General features: G+C 40.7%; 1 protein-coding gene across 2 annotated transcripts in view; it reads right to left on the bottom strand.

Annotated features, from left to right (window-relative positions):
* cadm2b (cell adhesion molecule 2b) overlaps positions 1 to 20,163 on the bottom strand; it is a 120,375-nt gene that overhangs the window by 12,062 nt on the left and 88,150 nt on the right. For both annotated transcript variants that reach the window (XM_077541058.1, XM_077541059.1), the window contains 3 exons: positions 11,392 to 11,541; positions 2,536 to 2,688; positions 2,324 to 2,461 (listed from right to left, as the gene is read on the bottom strand). In XM_077541058.1, the coding sequence (XP_077397184.1) occupies positions 2,324 to 2,461; positions 2,536 to 2,688; positions 11,392 to 11,541 (441 nt within the window). The remainder of the gene's footprint in view (positions 1 to 2,323; positions 2,462 to 2,535; positions 2,689 to 11,391; positions 11,542 to 20,163) is intronic.

Genomic DNA, 20,163 nt, shown 5'->3' with positions numbered 1-20,163 from the left:
ACTATGTATGATGTAGAAAGGAATCAGTTAATTGATATATATATAACAACTATTTTTAATCATCGAGTAATCGTTTAACTTAAAATCGTGCAAATCCTCTGATGTCAGCCTCTCAACAGTAACTATGATTTCTGTAGTCCTTGATATCATTTCATTGAAAACATCTGCTTTTTCAAAAACAATGACCAATGGAATAATCGATAGAATAATTGATTCTAAAAATATCGGATAGTGACAGCCCAAGTATGAACGACACATTTCCTTTTATCTTATGTGCCGGCAGAATTTTGAAAGACAGCTCTTGTATTTGGAACGTGCGCATGTACCTAATGAAGAGTCCCGTGAGCGTGTAGCCACGGGCGTGTTCGACATCTCAAGTTTTTGGAGGCAAGTTTTTGACGAGAGCTCCTCGTCATCGCCACCGAGACGGACAGCTCCCCCTCCGCCGGCCCTTCAAGAATCTACGTGCGCGCCATCCCAACGTGGCCGGCCTTTCACATCCTCGCCGCGCCGCCATCAATCACGCCGCGCCGAGCAGCCAGCCAAACAGACAGACAGCAGACAGACGGAACCACCAGGAAAACGCTTTCAAGTGCAAAACTTCAATAAAGAGCAAACTGTCACGCCGCATCGCCGCAGCGCCGCAGCGGGCCGGCTGACATTAAAGAGCCGAGCGCGTCAAAACCCGGCAACGAAAACATCGGCTTTTTCTTGTTGTTGTTGTGTTTCTTTTTTGTTGTTGTCTTCTCAACTTGCAGAAAATAATAAAGCGATAAAAGCTATACGACAGACCGTTTGCGTGTTCCGTGTGATCACGGCACCATCTGCTGCTCTTGTATCGTTTCGTCAGCCTTCTTTCTACATGACGAGACGCGACAAATATTCCTTCATTTTCAACTCTCTTGTTCTTGTTTTAACCTACACAATGTCAACCAAAGTGTTTCACAAACTATAGACAGCAGAATGTAAGTTAAATTTACTCTTTAGGGACTAAAAAAAATTATAAAAGTGAGAATCCAATTTGGAGTGGGGTCCCTCAGGGAACTGCTTTAGGTCAGCTAGTATTGTGTATACAAATATTTTGGTCTATTGTTTTGAAGTGTGAGATTCAGAAACAATTTGGAGTGGAGTCCCTCAGGGAATATTTTTGTCCATCCTCACCTTTCCTGTAGGTGGAACGGGCATGTGTCAAAATGATTTTTCCTGGGAGGTGGACATGGGCAAATACATTCGTCTATCGTCACTTTTAAAAGTCAAATGCAGACACAATTGTGTGAGTGGAGTCACACAGACTATGTATGTCTCGTTCTGCTACATCTGACTGCAGCGTTTGATACAGTGGACCACGGTATTCTGTTGCCGTGCTTACGGCACCAGGTGGGCATTGGTGGTAGTGCTCTTGAGTGGTTTCGATCCTATTTGGCCGACAGAACATTCTGTGTTCGCCTTGGGTGCTCCGAGTGCCGCCCCGCCCCACTGTCATATGGTGTTCCACAAGGTTCTGTATTGGGGCCCCTACTGTTCTCATTATATTTACTGCCCTTGGGCTCTATCCTACTAAAACATGGAATCTCTTTTCACTGCATTGAGGCTTCTTTTGTCCTGTCAGGAAATCAAAGCCTGGATGGCTTCAAATTTCTTGAACTTCAATGAGAAGAGAACAGAAGTTATGGTCTTTGGTCCCGCGTGGGTCTTCTCCGGGTACTCCGGTCTCCTCCCACATTCCAAAAGACATGCATGGCAGGTTAATTGGCCGCTCCGAATTGTGCCGAGGTGTGCTTGTGAGTGTGGATAGTTGTTTGTCTCTGTGTGCCCTGCGATTGGCTGGCAACCAGTTCAGGGTGTAACCCGCCTACTGCCCAAAGCCAGCTGAGATAGGCTCCAGCACCCCCTGTGACTCTTGTGAGGAATAAGCGGTGAAGAAAATGGATGGATGGATAAATGAAAAATAATCTGAATTGTCTTAAAGTACAGTACGGTAAGTCAGGTCTTTCATAAATGTAAGAAAATACTTTTTAAATTTATGTGAACAGTAAATGTCAAGAAAAATTCGTATAAATTTATGCGAAAAAAAAGACATTCAAATAATCAAGTCATGGTTTTCGAAATATCGATTATTCGATTTTTTAAACTCAGCCCTACTTTTGTCCACGTTTCCTTCCCAATACAATAATTTTGTCTACTGCCACTTTTAAAAGTGAAAAGCAAACGTCATTTGGAATGGAGTCCCTCAGGGAATCGCTTTAGGTCCATGATGCATTTCAGTGTACGTTTGACATTCGAGCAGAGACACGGCTTTGATTACGCTCCACACATGACCTACCTTGGACCTCCTTGTCGTTCCGGAACCACCGGATGTGGGCGGCCGGCTTGCTGCCCGCCGTGGTGCACGTCAGCGTGATGATCTCGCCTTCCAGGGCCGGGCTGGTGAAGCCTGTGATCTTGGGCCGCTCGGGCACTCCTGGACACACAAACGCGCGCAGCGTGACACGTTTGTCGAAGCTCGATCCACTCGTCGCTCGTTACGAGTCGGACCTAAGACGGTGAGGAAGGCCTTGGTGGTCTTGACGGGCATGGTGAAGAGCGAGCACGTGTACTGGCCCTCGTCGGCCAAGCTGACGTCGCTGATGCGGATGGTGAGCTCCTGCCACGACGCTCGCACCACCTCGATCCGGTTGTCCCGAAGAGCTGCGCGGGCCAAGACGAGACAAGCGGGAGAAAAAAAAAAGTCAGTGTTCGTCTGCGACGTGAACCGTCAAGATCCAGAAATAAACTCACCGCAGTCTGAGATTACAATATTCATTTACGTAAACGAGTTTGCGGTCGATTGATTTTTATTTATTTTTTCCCCACTCACAGGAACACTTGGACACATGATTGGGAAACTATACACACACAGCCACTTAAACTATACTAGGGGTGTTAAAAAAAAATCGATTCGGCGATATATCGCGATACTACATCGCGCGATTCTCGAATCGATTCAATAAAAAAAAATCGATTTTTTTTTTTTTTTTAAGAGCTCAGAATTGTTCATTCGGTAGTCTTACCGATTCAACGTCTTATCATCATTGCCTTTTTTTCTTTTTTTTTTTTTTTTTGTGTGTGTGTGTGTGAATCGATTTGTAAACTTCCATTTTTAATGGAAAAATATTCAACAAAACGTCTGACTTCGGGTTAGGATTCACACCTTGAGCATGGAAGAATGTTATATGAACGGAACATTAAGCCTTAATATTTTATTTTAATGCTGTTCAAACATGAAACAGATTACAACCTCTATAAGACTGAAATTTCAGATAAATAAATCATACATTTTCATATAAATCTTACACTCTACAAGCTTACTGATTAGTATTTTCTAAATTTGAATGAAAAAAAATCGCAACAATCGACTTATAAATTCGTATCGGGATTAATCGGTATCGAATCGAATCGTGACCTGTGAATCGTGATACGAATCGAATCGTCAGGTACTAGGCAATTCACGCCCCTAAACGATACAGTTACAGCAAACAAACACCAAATGTAAAAATTGGGCTATTAAAATTCAGTAGGGCTCTTGGTTTTAAACAGGAAAGCACAGATAGATAGTGGGAAAATTTAGAAAGGTAATTGCTTCACAGTACTTATCACTAAAGAAGCATTTTGATGTGTTAGGCTTGAAAATGGAACAGTCCGAAATAGTGCTAGCCTGTCATGTCACTATCAAATATTTTTAGAATCGGTTAATCTATCAATTATTCAATCGATTAATCGGCGAATATGATTCATTTTAGTTTTATATTAAAGTGTATTACAAAAACAATTTTTCCACCTGATTACTGTTTATTAATCATTGATTAAAAAAAATAAAATAAGATTGATGTTGTACTATGTTACCGGGTCGGTTATTGTATTCCAAAGTAAAACCAGATGTTTGCAAATGTCTTATTTTGATTAAAACCAGAAAATAATCTTCTTTCATGAAGGACTACAGAAATCAGTGAAAAATTACTGTTGATATGCTGAACAATTTCAAATGTAAAAAATTGGCTCCAAACAATTACTCGATTCATAAAATAGTTGTTGATTAATTTGATCATCGACGAATTGTCAATTGATTAATTTTGACAGCTCCAGTCCTACTTGGTGGAAAGGAATTACTTTTTCACAACAGGAAGATTCAGATCTAATCGAATGGCAATGACATGTGGGGTCCCTCAAGGGTCAGTACTTGAACCCCTGTTAATTGAGTCTGTAAATGTTACCCTTGGCTCAAATGCTTCAGAACGACAATGTGAGCTATCACGGCTAATGCAGATGACGCACAGAGGTATTTATCAATTGTCTGAGGATTGCAACAGGGAGAAAAAGTCAGCAAAATTCTTCAGATTTTTTTGCTTTTTCTTTTGAAGGGATTTATGATCGTCATTATTTTATGTTGCAATGTTACTGCGGAACAAAAAAAAAGGCAACCATGGCTTGACAACTTAATTTGAAGAGCAATACTTTCTGTTTGCCATGCCAGACTTCGCTGTGCCCTTCTATCAACATCTAGAAAAGAACAAACATCAACAGGAAGTGTTTGCATGGTGAACTATTGATTTTTCCGCCGAGGCGGAGACACAAGTGGACCCGAGTGAAGCATTAGTGCAGAAAGCCAACAGCGCTCCACAGCACAGCGTATTAAAAAAAAAAAAAAAAAAAAAACCTAAGCGAAGCCGATTACTCACAACGCCGGGTGAGGGAATCCTGCTGTTAGCTTAGCATGGGCCGACGGCACGGGCTCCACTCCGGACCGGATATCCGTCTCAATCAGAGACAGATGTCAGCACGTGACAAGGATTGTTTTAGCGCACGCTTGAGGAAATCAACGTGATGAAAAGGTTCATTTCCCACCGGAAAGCCGCCGTCCGTCGCTCACTCGGTGCTCAGCTCGCTCAGGTAGGAGGCAGTAAATCTGAGACGACGACCTTGTACATGTGCTGCACGTTTGATGCACACGGCATCTTAGCAGGAACAGTCCCGCGGGACATCAGGACACCTGCTGGCCGTGCATGTTAAGACAGGTTTGTGCCACCAAGGTTTGACTATACTTTGTTGCTTTCACATATTTGACAGATTTACCTTTTTTGTCTCTTTCCCTGGTTGTCCATTTTCAGGGCTAGCTTATCTCCTTTGCTGGCTTTTAAATTTCTTTTCTGGTTTTTCAGGTTTATTGTTTTTTCAACTTTTACTTTCCTGGTTTGTTTACCTACGTTTGCCAAATTTCCTGGTTTGTCACTTCTTCTGATTTGTCTTTGTTTTTTTGTCTCTCTAATACTCTAGTTTGTCTCCTACTCTCCTTTTCTGGTTTATCTACTTTCCTGGCGGGCACATTTCTTGGTTGTCTAATGATATTACGGCTTTTCTGTTTTTTCAGGTTTTTTGATTTTTACTTTCCAGGTTTGGCAACTTTCCTAGCTTGCTAATTTCCATGGTTGTCTCATCTACTTGTTTTGACACTTTCCTGATTTATCTCCTACTATCTACTAAAAGGTTTGAAGACCCCATTTGAAATGTTAAGCCAGGTTTGGAACCGTTACTTGAAACCCTACAAGAAATTTTGTTTGGCAACGTGACACACTTGGACCGTTTCTTTAACAAACCCACACAGGAAAAAGTGTCAACAGAAAGTGTTTAGAAAAAGGCACATTCGTTTAAATACAGCCTGGAAGGTGTGTTTGTGTTTGTGTATCTCTTTACAGGATGTTGATTGGAGTTGATCTTTTATTTTTTTTTCTTGGATCAGCCATAATCGTATCATCGTGAAACATTTGGCAAGATGGATTTATGAGATTAAACACCTTGAATTCACAGCAATCCATCTGCCCGGCGGGGTTAATTCGCAGGCACGCGGCTGAGCAGCAAAACATACACAAGAAACGGCTCGAATTTAATACAAGCACTTTATGTGCCGTCACTCGCGCAAACTCGGCAAGGATAAATGTAACCCTGACTCACTGGAAAAGTACATTTATTAGTCTGCGCGAGCAAGAAAAGCAAATCAAGCACTTGATGATTGTCTAGACTACATAAGAAGAGAAACATTTATCCAGTCAGTCAAAAGCAGTTCTGAAAGAAAAGTCGGGCATGGTATTTTTTATTTTTTTTGTAAAACAATACCAAAGGTTTCAAGATGTCTTATGTGTGAAACAACCACCATGTTTCTTCTAAAGCAGTAAAAAAGGAGCACGTTTGTTTGGACGACTGCCTAGATGGGCTGTTGTCCAGTTACAAACTCATATTTTCTCATTGTATGTATAACATAACTTGACAATGACATCATGTCTGCCCTGGCACTATATCCAAAATTTCATCACAAAACAAAAGGTACAGGGGGATGTTTACACAACTGCCTAGATGGGCTGCAGTTCAATGAAAGCCTGTAGGGCCCACTCAGTGTATGTATAATGGAACGTGACAATGAGTTTTTTAGCATTGAATCAAATATTCAGCAGAAAAAAAATACTTACAAAGGGAAGTTTGTGCAACTGCCTAGATGGGCTGTGACCCCATGAAAGCCTGTAGGGTCCACCTCATATGTATAATTTAACTTGACAACAAATGTTCTATCACGTCTGTTTCAAAATCACATTTCATCACACAAATACACATGGCGAAGCGTGCACAGCTGCATAGATGGGCTGCGGTCCATAACGCGAAGGGTCCACTTGTTGTACATTCAGTTAACTTGACTGCACTACTCCGAATCTCATTTTCATCAAAAAGAAGGGGATGTTTACACATCTGCCGAGATGGGCTGCAGTTCAATTTAATCCTGTAGGGCCCACTAGCATTTAATCACATATTCAAGTAAAAAAAAACAAAAAAAACATATTTACAAGGGGAAGTTTGTGCAACTGCCTAGATGGGCTGTGGCGGCCCCTTTAAAGCGTGAAGGGTCCACCTCATACGTATCATTTAACTTTGTAACGCTCATGTCTCTTTCAAAATGACATGCCATCATAAAAATACAAATGGGGGAAGTGTGCACAACTGCCTAGATGGGCTGTGGTCCAAAACACGAAAGGTCCACTTGTACATTCACTTTTAACTTGACTATGAGTTCTTCATCATGTCTGCTCTACTCCAAATCAGATTTTCATCACAAAGAAGGGAACGTTGGCACAACTGATGATGATGCGGTCGACACCCACACGGTGCATTCGCAGCAACACGACACGCCCCCGTCGGCAATTGCAACCACCCCCTCCCCTCCCCCCCCGGGCTAATTGCACTCGCTTCGACGACGCTAATGAACGCTTTCATTTAGCGTGTATAACGGCTGTTTGATTACTACAAAGCAGTGAGATCCATTTCACCCGCTGACCTTTTCTGATCCAACGCGAATGTCCCAATTAGACGTGGTGAATGATGACGCACAAAAACACTGAAGAAGAAAAAAGAAGGAGAAGAAGAAGAATGCCGGTGCATGGAGGTAGTGTCTATAACAGTTATATATCACACTTTCAGCATGTGGCAACTGTTTCCGCCAACCAAATATGTTACTATCGTCATTTATATTTCATACAGTCAGTGGTAAAATTTAGGGACGGGCGAGTACCGATACCAGGTATCTGTATCGGGCCGATACCAGCCTTTTTTCCAAGTACTCGAGTACTCGTGACGCATACCACTTTTTTTCAGACCGCTCCCGATACTCAGACCATCAGTACTCACCGATACCGATACCAACTGCCGATACCAGTTGTACATTTTGACAAATAAAAAAAAAAATCACTAAAAGATATTTTTAAACAAATATATTTCCTTTCATTTTGACTAAAAAAAAAAAAAAAAAACAGCACAGTCACTCTTCAATAGTCTTAACGCTCAAAATAAAACGCAAAAATGCTCTTTTAGTTTAAGATTCACAATTTTGAAGTATTTCCAAACCGGTGAAGTTTTGGTGAAAAACTGCTGCAAGCTAGCGCCACTTACAGGCAAGGAGGACTCACTTAACGTCTTCCCCCTCTGCCATCGCTCGCTTGTACTCGTCTGCGTCACGAGTACTCGAGTACTCGAGTACTCGAAAAAAGGCTGGTATCGGCCCGATACCGATACCTGGTATCGGTACTCGCCCATCCCTAATTATAAGACAAATGTATAACTACTACTTTCTGCAGGCGTAAAAAGCAGGACTAGAGGATTTGAACTAAAAACAAGGCTTATCATAAAATAGGTCTTCTTCTTTCAAACGTGCATAGTATAAAACAGTGTGCTGCCATCTGGTGGCAGACAGTGGAATTACACTCCAAGATTAGACCGTAAATTGTTCAAAAAACAATCCGCAAATTTATTGAATTACCCTGCAGATTCACCCAAAAATTCGTTGGTGTTGGTGGCTGATTTTTCCAACTTTCCATTCGGTTTCATTCACAAAAGAATTCTGCCTCAACTGACTAATTTATGAGAAGTAATGTGAGTATCTTACGGAAATGTACTTGGCAGCCAAAGTGCCTTATGCGCATGATACATAACAGATGCCAGCTGGCGAGATACAAGAGGAGGGCGGCGGCAAAATGTGCGACCCGTACGGATGAACGCGAGCAACCCCGGCAAGGTTAACGCTCTCGCGGAGCTCACTTGAGGCTCGGCCGAAGCCTCTCGGATACAAGCTCGTCGTTTTACGCTCTCGCCGCTGATGCGCGGAGCCCATTGAGTTGTCACCCACCCACCACTTCCTCTCCCAGCAGCCCTTTCAGTCCTCCGCATGGGATGCGGGACTCAACGTGACAGGGACGTGTTGACAAATTGTGCAGCTCAACACTGCAGCGGGGCTGGCAAAAGCTGGCAGAGAATTCAGCAGCAAAACAGCCACATTTTTTATACCAAGTGCTACCTAATTTTTTTTATTATTTTTTTTTCCGCTCCATCATCATGACTAACATTGAAATACAGTCATGTCTTGGGCATCAAAAACAACAAGAAGGTTTTATTCAACTTCATTGTAAGTCACTAGACTTTATGCACACTTGGAACGTTCATACGGCACTTAAACATAGAAAAAAAACTTAAATAATAATCTAATTAGAATGTATTGCGCATAAAAGTTACATAGAGAATGCACCTAAAGAAAAGTGCAGTTCTTTAACTCAATTGCTCCCAAAGACGTATAAATACGTTCTATTTTAAATATTACCAGTGTCCCAAATACGTATTTATACGTTGTTGTTGTTGTTTGTTTTTTTTTTATGCTAGAGCATACAGAAGGCTTTGATCCAGTTTCTGACCCGAAGAGGTGGCTTAAATGGTAGTTGTTATAAAAAATAAAATAAAAAAAACAGCCAGCAGGTGGCAGCAGAGTAGAAGAGATCAACCAGGGCCATGTTGCAACAAGTTCTTTTTCTCCACAGTTTTAAACAGATTTGTGAATAATGATGAAACTGAGATATATTCTAATGCTAATTGCTGAAAAACGGAAACAGATGGATAGAAATATACTCCCCCCCCCCTCCACCCCCGATGAAACAAAACAAAATTAGTCAAAATCGAGCTTCAGTGAAATCTGGGAATGAATGAGTTAAGAATATTGAGCATAAACAAACTGAACTTGGACTTCAGCAGTGGTTCTTACCACTAGAGGGCGCCACTAATTATGTTCCACTGAGAAAAAAATAAATAAAAAATAAACAGTTAGTCAGCCATTTTGGTGTGAAGCAGCCACTTCGTCTGAATTATTAAGCCTCAAATAGATTTTGGAAAGTTTGAGAAAAATTAGCTCTCGATTCGAGTTTCATTGCCTGAGGCAAAATTGGGAAGATGTCTATCATGACCCAATGTATATAAAAAAAAAAAAAAAAAAAGTCTTAAAGGCCCATGCACAAACTTGAGCGGGAAGGTAGCCATTTTGGTTTGAAACAGCCATTTTAGACCAATTTTATCTTGACAGGTCAAGTCCTACTAAGGAATTCACTCAAATGAGCGTAAGTGCGTGGGCGTAGTGTCTTCTCTTTTCACCGCCTTATCGTGAGATGTTTGGCGTCCATTTTGACTCAAAGTTTAATTGAATTGTTGCTTGGCCACTGACTTTAAAAGGTGATGTCATCATTTGATTGCTTGCACTTTATTGTTAATTAAGTTTCAGAGAGAACGAGCCATTGATTTGCTGCTAAGTCCTTCAAAATAATGGAATTGTTCTTTTAATCCAACTTTTTTTTTTTTTTTTTAATGTAGTGATAATGCCCACTGTGTTTTGCATATTCTTACACATACCAGAAGCATTACAAAGGACTGAACATCCGGTGTGTCGCCTCTTTGAATTTCTGGAGAGAGACGCATATGTTTTATCCTTTTTTTCTTTCTTTCATCACATCTAATAGTCTTTGGGGCTTTTTCATCCTCATTTGTCAGACCTGAATTAAAATGGAACAAATTATCCAAAGGCCAAAGATCAGATTTTGTCTTCAGCGCTACCCAGCAGTCTCTTAATAATATGCACAACTTTTAAGTCATTAAAAAAAAAAAAAAAAAAAAAAAAAAAAAAAAAAAAACTCCAATATAGCTGTTAAAAGGTCATTTTAATCCTCCCTCCCCCCAATTTGCCTGTCTATTCCATATCAAAGTACAAAATCCAGACCACCTTATCTGTAATACTTCGCTCCAGGCTATATGGGAATATGTTTTTTTTTTTTTATTTAAAGACAAAGCAGCAGATGTTTTATCATCATCATCATCGTCGTCATCATCCTCAACTCACACGAAACCTCGGATGAGATGCACACGGCGTGACAAACTGCCTTTGAGCATTGGGGCCTGCGCGGGACACAAACATATGGCCATGCTGTCACGGCGGGAAACGGCGTTACGCGGCGGAGACGTCGTCGATGCTAACAGCAGTCTCACGCGACGGAAACAAAAACGAACGTGGCTGGATCTCAAATCAAGGCAAAATATGCTTACTCCTTGCCAAAAAACACATCACTCAATTTGCGTGCGCGATTCGATTCAGAATCGATTTCGATTCAGAATGATTTTTAGCTAATGCTAATTAGCGCGCTACTCGTGGCACTTTTATCACTCAAAAGAACGGCTATTCATACAAAACACTTCAGGAATATTGATCGTGACTTTTCTCCTTCTGTTCTCTAATGTGGCGACAACTTAACACGTGGAACCACACTGCCCCCAAGTGGCCAAATCATGTACAACATGAACAGCGCTCCCAATAAAGGTGCGCACAAACAAGGGCAAGAAAATATAATAATTTAAATACACTTAAAATCAATTCTGAATCGTACTAAATGAGAATCGTGATTCTTATGAGAATGGATACTGAATACGGTATATATATTTTTTAAATGACGTGTTTCCAAAAGTGAGACTCATTTTCGTTTCGTGTCGTCATTTTTCGACTTCTGCGCTGACCTTTCTTGTCCCCGAAGAAGAGCGTCTGCTGCGCAGGGTTGGACCACTGGAGGGAGGTGTTATCGTTGAAGTCCACCCGGCAGGTCATGTTGGCGGCGGAGCCCTCCAACGCCGTCACGTTCTGAGTGATGGGGAACTGACCTTGGCCACCTGTGGGGGAAGCAGGAAGAGGAGGCACACGGTTGAGGTCATGATGTGAATAGATTGCTCGTTAGGACAAGGTCTTTATTTCACAACCGATCACACCGGCCCGGCTCAGAGCGTTGACGACAGAACTGCGAGTGGTGAACTCACTTTTGTGAGTTCACTGTACCACATTTTCTTCATTGCTCTGTGCTGCTCGAATGGCATGGAAGCGTTTGTTTACAAGCGTGACGTCTTGGTGAATACAGACGAGCAGGGGGACATGATTAGCGCAAACTCCCCGGCGTGTTCTTCCGGGCGCGCCGGGCGAAGGTGACATTGACGCGGCCTCCTCCCAGGTAACAGTTGACCGCGTCGGCCGAGGGAGCAGCTGCCCGCCTCATTAGTCGAGTGAGCACCGGAGGGTCCCCCCCCTGTCTCCCCACCAAACGTCCAAAGATCGGCGGCCCTTCCTTGACCTCGATTGTCCTGATGGACGCCGCTCGTCAGCTCAGGGACACGCCGAGGACGACTATAAATAGCAATGAGAACGCCGGTCCGGAGGGAGGACGTTTTACACGTATTGTTGCTCATTATATCCAACTATGTCCTGGTTTTAATGCGTCCGTTTCAATAATTTATCTGCCTGACAGAAAGGGAAGAGTCCAATTTAATAAGTAATACCTTACAATAAACTTGCACAATCCAATGAGGTTAAAAAAAATAAAAATCTGACTTTACAAAGACAATAATCAAAAATAGTTGATTCATTTTTTTGTTTTTGTTTACAGTAGTGTATAACTGTGGTGCATTTTAGTGAGAACTGTTCCTAATATTTTGGTGATCATATCGCACCAAAAATCCACATTCACTAGTTCTTATTGGTAAAGGTTCACCTTATTTGTTTAAAATAACTTTAACCTCTCTGCGATTGGCTGGCAACCAGTCCAGGGTGTCCCCCGCCTACTGCCCAGAGCCAACTGAGATAGGCGCCAGCACCCCCCGCGACCCTTGTGAGGACGAAGCGATCAAGAAAATGGATGGATGGATGGAACTTTAACCTCTTGGCTTCGGCACCAACAAACGATGTATTTTCTCTTTCAACCCATTTTATATCCTGCAACTACCTTCATCCTAGCTAATGCTAATGCTAGTTTGTCTCTCAGGACTGGCGTCCAAAAATCGCAAACTCCCTTTTTGTTTGACGCTGGCACGGCATTCCTAACAGGCATTTAGCCGGCCAAATATTCCCGCGCTTGGACGGCATTAGCTAGCCAAATATTCCCAAATTGACTTCCAGGCGTCAACTTTTACTCGTTTGCTCCCAAAAACATATAAAAACGTTCTATTTTAATTATTGCCATGGTCCCCAAAATGTACTTTTTTTATGCTACAGCATAAAAAAGGCTTTGATTCAGCCTCAGAACTGAAAAGAACGCTTAAAGCAATTGTAGTTATTACAAAAATGGCCAGAAGGTGGCAGCAGAGTATAAGAGATTAACTCATTCACTGCCATTGTTTAAACATGGTAAAAATCAATGAAACAATTCTAAATTGTTGATATAATGTACAGCAGGGGTTTCCAAACTTTTTCCTCTGAGGGCCACATACAGAAAAATAGAAAGCTGCAAGGGCCAATTTGATTTCTTTTTTTTTTTAGTTATTTATTAACACATTCATTTGCCAAACTAGCAAAAAATGCATCATTTGACGTCTTTTTCCGTCAATGGCAGTGAATGAGTTAATGTGCCTTAGAAAAATGTTTAAATTCATGCAATTACTCCTAATTTCTTTTTTCATCTACTCCAAATCATATGTCTTGTTTTATCTATGTATTATTATGACAAATAGTGACAGGTAGAACAATTTACCCCAGATGTCAGAAGGTAGAATTAACCTGTTGTCATTCATGCAACACAATATTTCAGGAGCCTGTGCATTCATTTTGTGACATTTTATACGGTGGTACGTATACCATTAGATTTTCTATCGAACAAATAAATGTGTCTTGACTCGATAAGAATTGGCAAACAGCCTTGTAGAATCGCAACCCTTTAGCTACGAATTCATAATAAAAATCACTTGACTTTTAGCCATACGAGAAGTTTCTCTCAAAGGCACACAGTGCAATGCAGACGGCGGTCTTGCATGAAAAGAAAAAGCATAAAGCTGCTATCTAAAAGCACAGCGAGTCAAGGCTTTACATCTGCGCGTAAAAAAAGAAAAGAAAAAAAAAGCAAACCGTCGCGACAAAAGACGCCAAGGTCGCCCGCTCGCACCCGCCCTCCGAAGATGACACGACGAATCATTTTTGTGTGTTCGCCAGAGACGATCCGTCGGCCCCCAAAACGTAATTTATGTCAGCGCCCGAGGCTAAATCATGTCAAGAGCGTGCGTTATGAAGCGTCTTCCGGCATTATGTGGAATGAAAGGATGTCGCGTGTTGACAGGTTGCAGCGTTTGCAGGTGTCAGACGTACGTCAAACCCTTAAACAGGAAATAAGCACGCGATACATACAGTATACGAGTATGACGTATTTAACGCAACACTTATAAATATAATAAATGCATTGAGAAAAATATTGTATCCTTTAGCCGTTAAAAATATCACTTATTCACGGTTGTGTGCGTATTTTTGTTTCTTTATGTAACTTTAATTCTCTCAGTCGTGAATTTGTAAAGGTAATGCTGTAAGACGAGTTTGAAATTATATTAAAATGATGAAAAATGGAAACAAAATTTTTTAATAGGCAAACTAATACTAATTTTTCGTTCTTTGCAGCACGGCTCAGTCCGTAGCTTATGCGAATGGTACGCATTTTTATTTATTTTTTTCTAATTTGCAAGTGCCTTCATCCATCCATCCATTTTCTTGACCGCTTATTCCTTACAATGGTCACGGGGGGTGCTGGAGCCTATCTCAGCTGGCTCTGGGCAGTAGGCGGGCTACACCCTGGACTGGTTGCCAGCCAATCGCAGCTAGTGAATTCATCCTGGTGTAAATGGATGATCAAAAAAAAAAAATGGCCTGGTCGCACCAACCAGAAGTTTTTAAAAATTAAGCCCCAGAGGCCAATTTTACGTACCAACATGACATTTGATAGGCATGTCAATCGGGACTAGATCCACAAAAAAAAGTTGCATGAAATATGCCCGAAAAGACACAGGAAGTCAGCCATTTTGGTTCAAACCAGCCATTTCAGGGTTATTTTGACCATTCCCATAAGGGGGCCTTGAATGAGATTTTTTTTCCCCAACTGCTACCAAACTTCAACCACATGCTAGCTAGACAGACATTTAATTGCGAGACATTTGCATTTTTTGTCATTTTGTGAAAGAGGAGCATGGTGGTAAAGTTGGATGACTTGCCATAAAAACGTATCATAGCTCAGCGCCGCCTACTGGCAGAAGAGGACATACATCCCATTTCTCATTTCCTTGAAACTTTATTCTTTTTTTTTCTTTTTTCTTTTTTGAGTCCGCTGATGCGCCAAAACCACAATAGCAAAATGAGAAATTCCATTTGATGGTTGGTGTGGATTTATAAAAAATAACGTAAACTCAAAATGAACCTTTTTTTTTTTTTAATCAAAATGCTTCTTTACTAAAATCGTAAGCCTTTTAATTTATTTGCTTTTGTGTGTGTTCATTTAATCAAAACATCCGCTCATGGGCTTACCTCTTTAAAAACTGTAATTGGTCCCTTGGTCGTGCGTTTTTTGTTTTTTTTAAATAAGAAACGTCTACGAGCGGTAATCGAAAGCGTCACGTGCTCATTGGCCACGACGTCAGCACGTGTCGGATTATTCGAGAGAGGCGCTCGAACATCCCCCGCCGCCGCCGTTAACTTTCCTACACAATCAAGTGGGGCGCCTCATGAATGAAATATTTTAGCTGCACAGCTGAGAGGAAAAGGAGGAGGGGCTCGGCTGCGGCGTTGTGTAAACACAAATATTTGACGAGAGGATGTGAGAGAGGAAACTGCGGCAACAGATGCACTCGAGGCGTGCCTCAGGTGCAAAGTGATGATTTGCAGGAGCGAATCGCGAGTTCCTGCTCAGTTTGGGAAAACTTGGGCAAGCCGCAAAGAGGCATGACCTTTGATCTCAGCTACATGGGTGGTGCATACTTGAATCCCAACCTTGATTGAGCCAAGGGTCAAAGTTCAAATAATTTCACGAAACACCACCAAGCAAGGATGTCCCAAAAAAATTGATACATAAATTATTTACTTTCTGCCATCTTTTTTTTTTTTTTTTACTTTCTGCCATCTAATAGAACAGAATTGATTTGTTCTGTCATGTATTTGTCACCATCTTTCTTTTGTCATTTGTTTCCTGCATTTGTTTGGAACTTTCAATTTTGTTTTGAACTTTTGGAATTTCATTTTTTTTTATCCTGTTTTGCCTTTTATGTTGAAATTGCTTGTTTTTGTTGTTGCTTGTTTGTTTATCCACTCTTGCCGCGTCACCTTGCTTCGCAGCATTTTGGTTACCAAAAAACAAAAAAGTAAATTTTTCTATTCTTTTAATTTATAGTTCCTTGTCATACAACGGCCACAGTGTTGGTCACCGTTGCAAAAACCAATACCTTTAAAAAAAAAAATTATGGGCTGCACGATATTGGCAAAACATGCGATATGCGATATACTTGCTGAACATAGCGATATCGATATTATTGCGATATTTAACATGTAACTAAAGAAATTACATTTTTATTACCTAATGAAAGAAAAACATTTTTCATATGGCAAAATAAGCAACCTTAATGTAATCTTAGTTAATTAATTATGTCTTGATAATTTTCAACTATTGAATGGCGATGCACATTTTAGTTATCATCTGACTGGTCAAATTCATATAAAAAGCATAAAATACCATATAAAACTTATTGCATGCCTTTGCGATATGCATATTGCAAGGGCCTATCGATATTTTTTCGATATATTGTGCATCCCTAATATATATATATATATATAAGTAATAATAATAATAATAATTATTATTATTATTATTATTATTATTATTATTACATTATTATCTTATTGGTCCAATAAAATACCTGGTATTGGTACTCGCCCATTTCTACATTTTTAACCAATTACGAAATGTGATAATTTTTCATAACACACTAATTCACACCTAAATAATGTATTATTTCCAATCTTAAGTTGTTGTCCGTTGAATTTTTTTAGATATGTAAATATTCATTACATTTTTTTTAGATACAATGTAATTTTGTGTTATGACCCCCTTTTTTTTTTTGTTTGTTAGCATGCCAATATAATTTAACTGAGCAAGACTTTATGAGTTGACTAACAACTTTCTTGAACCAGATCATGACTAGATGTTAACTTGCGAGATTTTCCTCCACAGTAACTTGAGACCAGACTTAATTGTGGCTTGCATGGTTGTGAAAACAAAAGACGACGAGTAGAGCGCAAACGAAAAGGAAAACTACTGTCCTCACTCAACTACCTGAGCCACCATCTTACGTATATCGCACATTAGTCTCCATTAGCAGACGACCACTTGAGCTCTTCATGTCACCTTTCGGCAACCTTTTTCCAAAAGATGAGCTCAGACTTGGAATGCGGCTGCAGGTGTGTGTAAAGTGAACGTTATCATTTATCGAGATGATACTCGCGCGCTATTGATTTTGCGAGCGTGTGGGTCTAGTGGAGAATATCAATACGAGGAGGACGGACGCGGACGCTTTCTCCAGTTCACCGCTGAGGTGGATCAACGACGAGGCCGGGCTGATGAATGTAAATAAGAGATTTATTACTATTGATGATGTGGAGAAAAAAGGGGGACTTCCGACATGTGACAGATGTCTTACCACCACCACCACCACCACCACTTGACCCCCCCCGCGCACCGCCAAAGCCTTCGTCAGTTTCAGTTGGCTGCCCTGAATAATGGAAGGCGGCATGTTGATGAATGCTTAGGGAGCGTTCAAGCAGAAGCAACTAGCAGGAAACAAACCGTGCCTTCCTTTCATCACACAATAATAACACTCGCAAGACAAAACATTAGCAACACAAAGTGGCTATAAAAAGTCTACACACCCCTATTGAGACCAAGATCAGAGAGCACACCCTCGTATAAATGTGCTGTGGCCGTGTTCAGTATTAACCAGTCACACAGCTGCCACCATTTAACTCATTTGATCCCAATAACGTGTAAATACGTTTTTTTTTTAAATGTTCTACGTGTCCCAATGACTTTTTTTTATTTTATTTTTTTTTTTATGATAGAGCATACAGAAGGCTTTGATGCAGCCTCTCAACTGCAAAGAACGGTTGCAGAAATGGTAGTTATTACACAAACGGCCAGGAAGGTGGCAGCAGATTGCTTCTGTGAAAATGGCTGGGAGTGAAAGAGTTAAAGTGCCTCACATGAACCCTATATGAATGATGAACCCTATTTACTAACACTAGCTGGCTTTAGGAACTGTTCATAATTCGTTCAACCTGGTCTAAGGTCAACATGCTTCACTGTGGGTATATTATAATATTATTTTTAGCAATGAGACATGCTGTGTGTTTTGGATCTATGAGGAAAAAGTTCAACCTCGGTTTTATCAGACCAAACACTTGCTTGAGGGAATTTGTTTCGTTCCGTAAAACTGAAAATAAAACGGACATGCGTCCTTTAGACAACATTGGAAGGAATTATGAACAGTTCAAAATTGTGCAAATTAAGCTAATGGGGAAAAAAAAATGTGTCACAAGGTCATTTCAATATATAAAATACATATAAGGTACTTAAATCGGGATTTTTCCAATGAAGTACCAAAAGAAAAAAAAAATACTTACTGTCATACAATAAAAAAAAAAAAAAGTTAATATTCTGGAAACTTTTGCTGTCCATTTCTAAAAATGTCTGTGAGCATGCAGCAAAATCAAACATACAGAATCATTTTCATTCCAAAATGTTGGCAAAAACAAAAATATTTTCGCCTTTTCTCCGTTTTCACGCGGTGAACGTACACCCGTGGGAACGCGAGAATTAATCACCGCTAATGCCGCGTCTTGACAAAATTGTAATTAATTGGCCGAGTCTAAACGGCGTGGCCCATTTGCCTGCATGTTGGGGGGGGGGGAGAGGGAGGTTCAACACGTACGCTGTATAAATATTCCATTTAATTAAAAACTGCAGCGGGCCCCTGGTGGCGCGCGGCGAGTAGAAGGAATAACAGAGTTTGCCGTCTCCCGGGTGACTCACGACGCGAGGCTGCTCGCTCCTCTGACAACAAGCCTGCTGAATATTTTGCTCCTGACATCTTGTTGTTGGAATCGCTGCATCGAGAGAGAGAGAGAGAGCTCTGTAAGTTCACCAAGAACGGCAACTGTCATTATCCTTACCCTCAATACTATCTTCTATTGATCTACATCTATAAGTCTCTCGAAGCTCTTCAAGGAAATAACAATAAGACGAGTTTTACCGTCGACGCTTAATATAACTGTGCCGAGTTCCCTCAAGTTCATCTCCCACGGGAGCAGACGCGAATGAAAGCGCTGCGATAAATCGACTTGAGCGGGAATACTTTTGGGCTGATGTCGGTGGGAATTTGCATCACCTCGTCAGATACATCATGTAAAGAGGCGCACCCCAAGGCTCGCTGCCGAGACCACTTTGATTCTCCTGGTGCGATACAGCTTTGTACAATTTGGAATAACTGATGCTGCAGCATGTTCACAATTCACATATTCCCGACGACAGGTTGAAAAAAAATGTCACACTCCACATGATATTTACAGATTGTCACTCAACAGATGGAGTTAAAGGCCTGGTCTGCCGTTTTCAATCGGGAAAAGGCACTTTTTAAATACAGGATTTAAACAAACAAACTACTTCTCAGTTTACGGCTATGGGCTTCTCTTAATGTCTGGTGGAGATTTTGTCCTAACCCAAAGTATTTTGCCATTTTGTGTTTGTTTTGTAAACAGCGGGACGTTTCTGTGGAAAGACAGTGTTTATACCCCTCAGCCAAGACTCAAACAAAGGACATTTTTGTTGTAATTAGTTTAGTTTTGTAAACATAAAATGTAGCTTCAGTTAGTTTTTTTTTTTTTTAAAGCATTTTTAAAAAAATATATTTAGTTGGTTTTTTTTTTCCTTTTTGTTCACTAAAATAACCTTATGCTGAACATGGTTTTTTTTTTTTTTTTTTTTTTTTTTTTTTTTTTTTTTTTTTTGGATAGAAAATAAAAAGTTGACAATGTATCAAATATTTGCTGCTAAATTTTGGGAGTACCGTATTTTCTGCACTATAAGGCGCACCGCATTATAAGGCGCACCTTCAATGAATGACATATTTTAAAACTTTTTCCATATTTAAGGCGCTACAGTAGAGGCTGGGGTTACTTTATGCATCCATTAGATGGTGCTGCGCTAATGGGAATGTCAACAAAACAGTCAGATAGGTCAGTCAAACTTTATTAATAGATTACAAACCAGCTTTCTGACAACTCCATTCACTCCCAAAGTGAATAAACAGCTGTTTTTTTTATTTTCTCTCAGGTAAAGTATTAGTATTAGCTATCGATCCAAGATGGCGGGATCTTCTGCGCATGCGCGACACCGATCGTGCAGGGTCACCGATAGCGTCTTGACAGCGAGACCTGTTGCGGCTCAGCATCGA

The sequence above is a fragment of the Festucalex cinctus genome, chromosome 13 (genome assembly GCF_051991245.1).
Source record: "Festucalex cinctus isolate MCC-2025b chromosome 13, RoL_Fcin_1.0, whole genome shotgun sequence".
Classification (NCBI taxonomy): domain Eukaryota; kingdom Metazoa; phylum Chordata; class Actinopteri; order Syngnathiformes; family Syngnathidae; genus Festucalex; species Festucalex cinctus.
The sequence above is the reverse complement of the archived record's forward strand: the minus strand, read 5'-3'. Positions and strand labels throughout refer to the sequence as shown.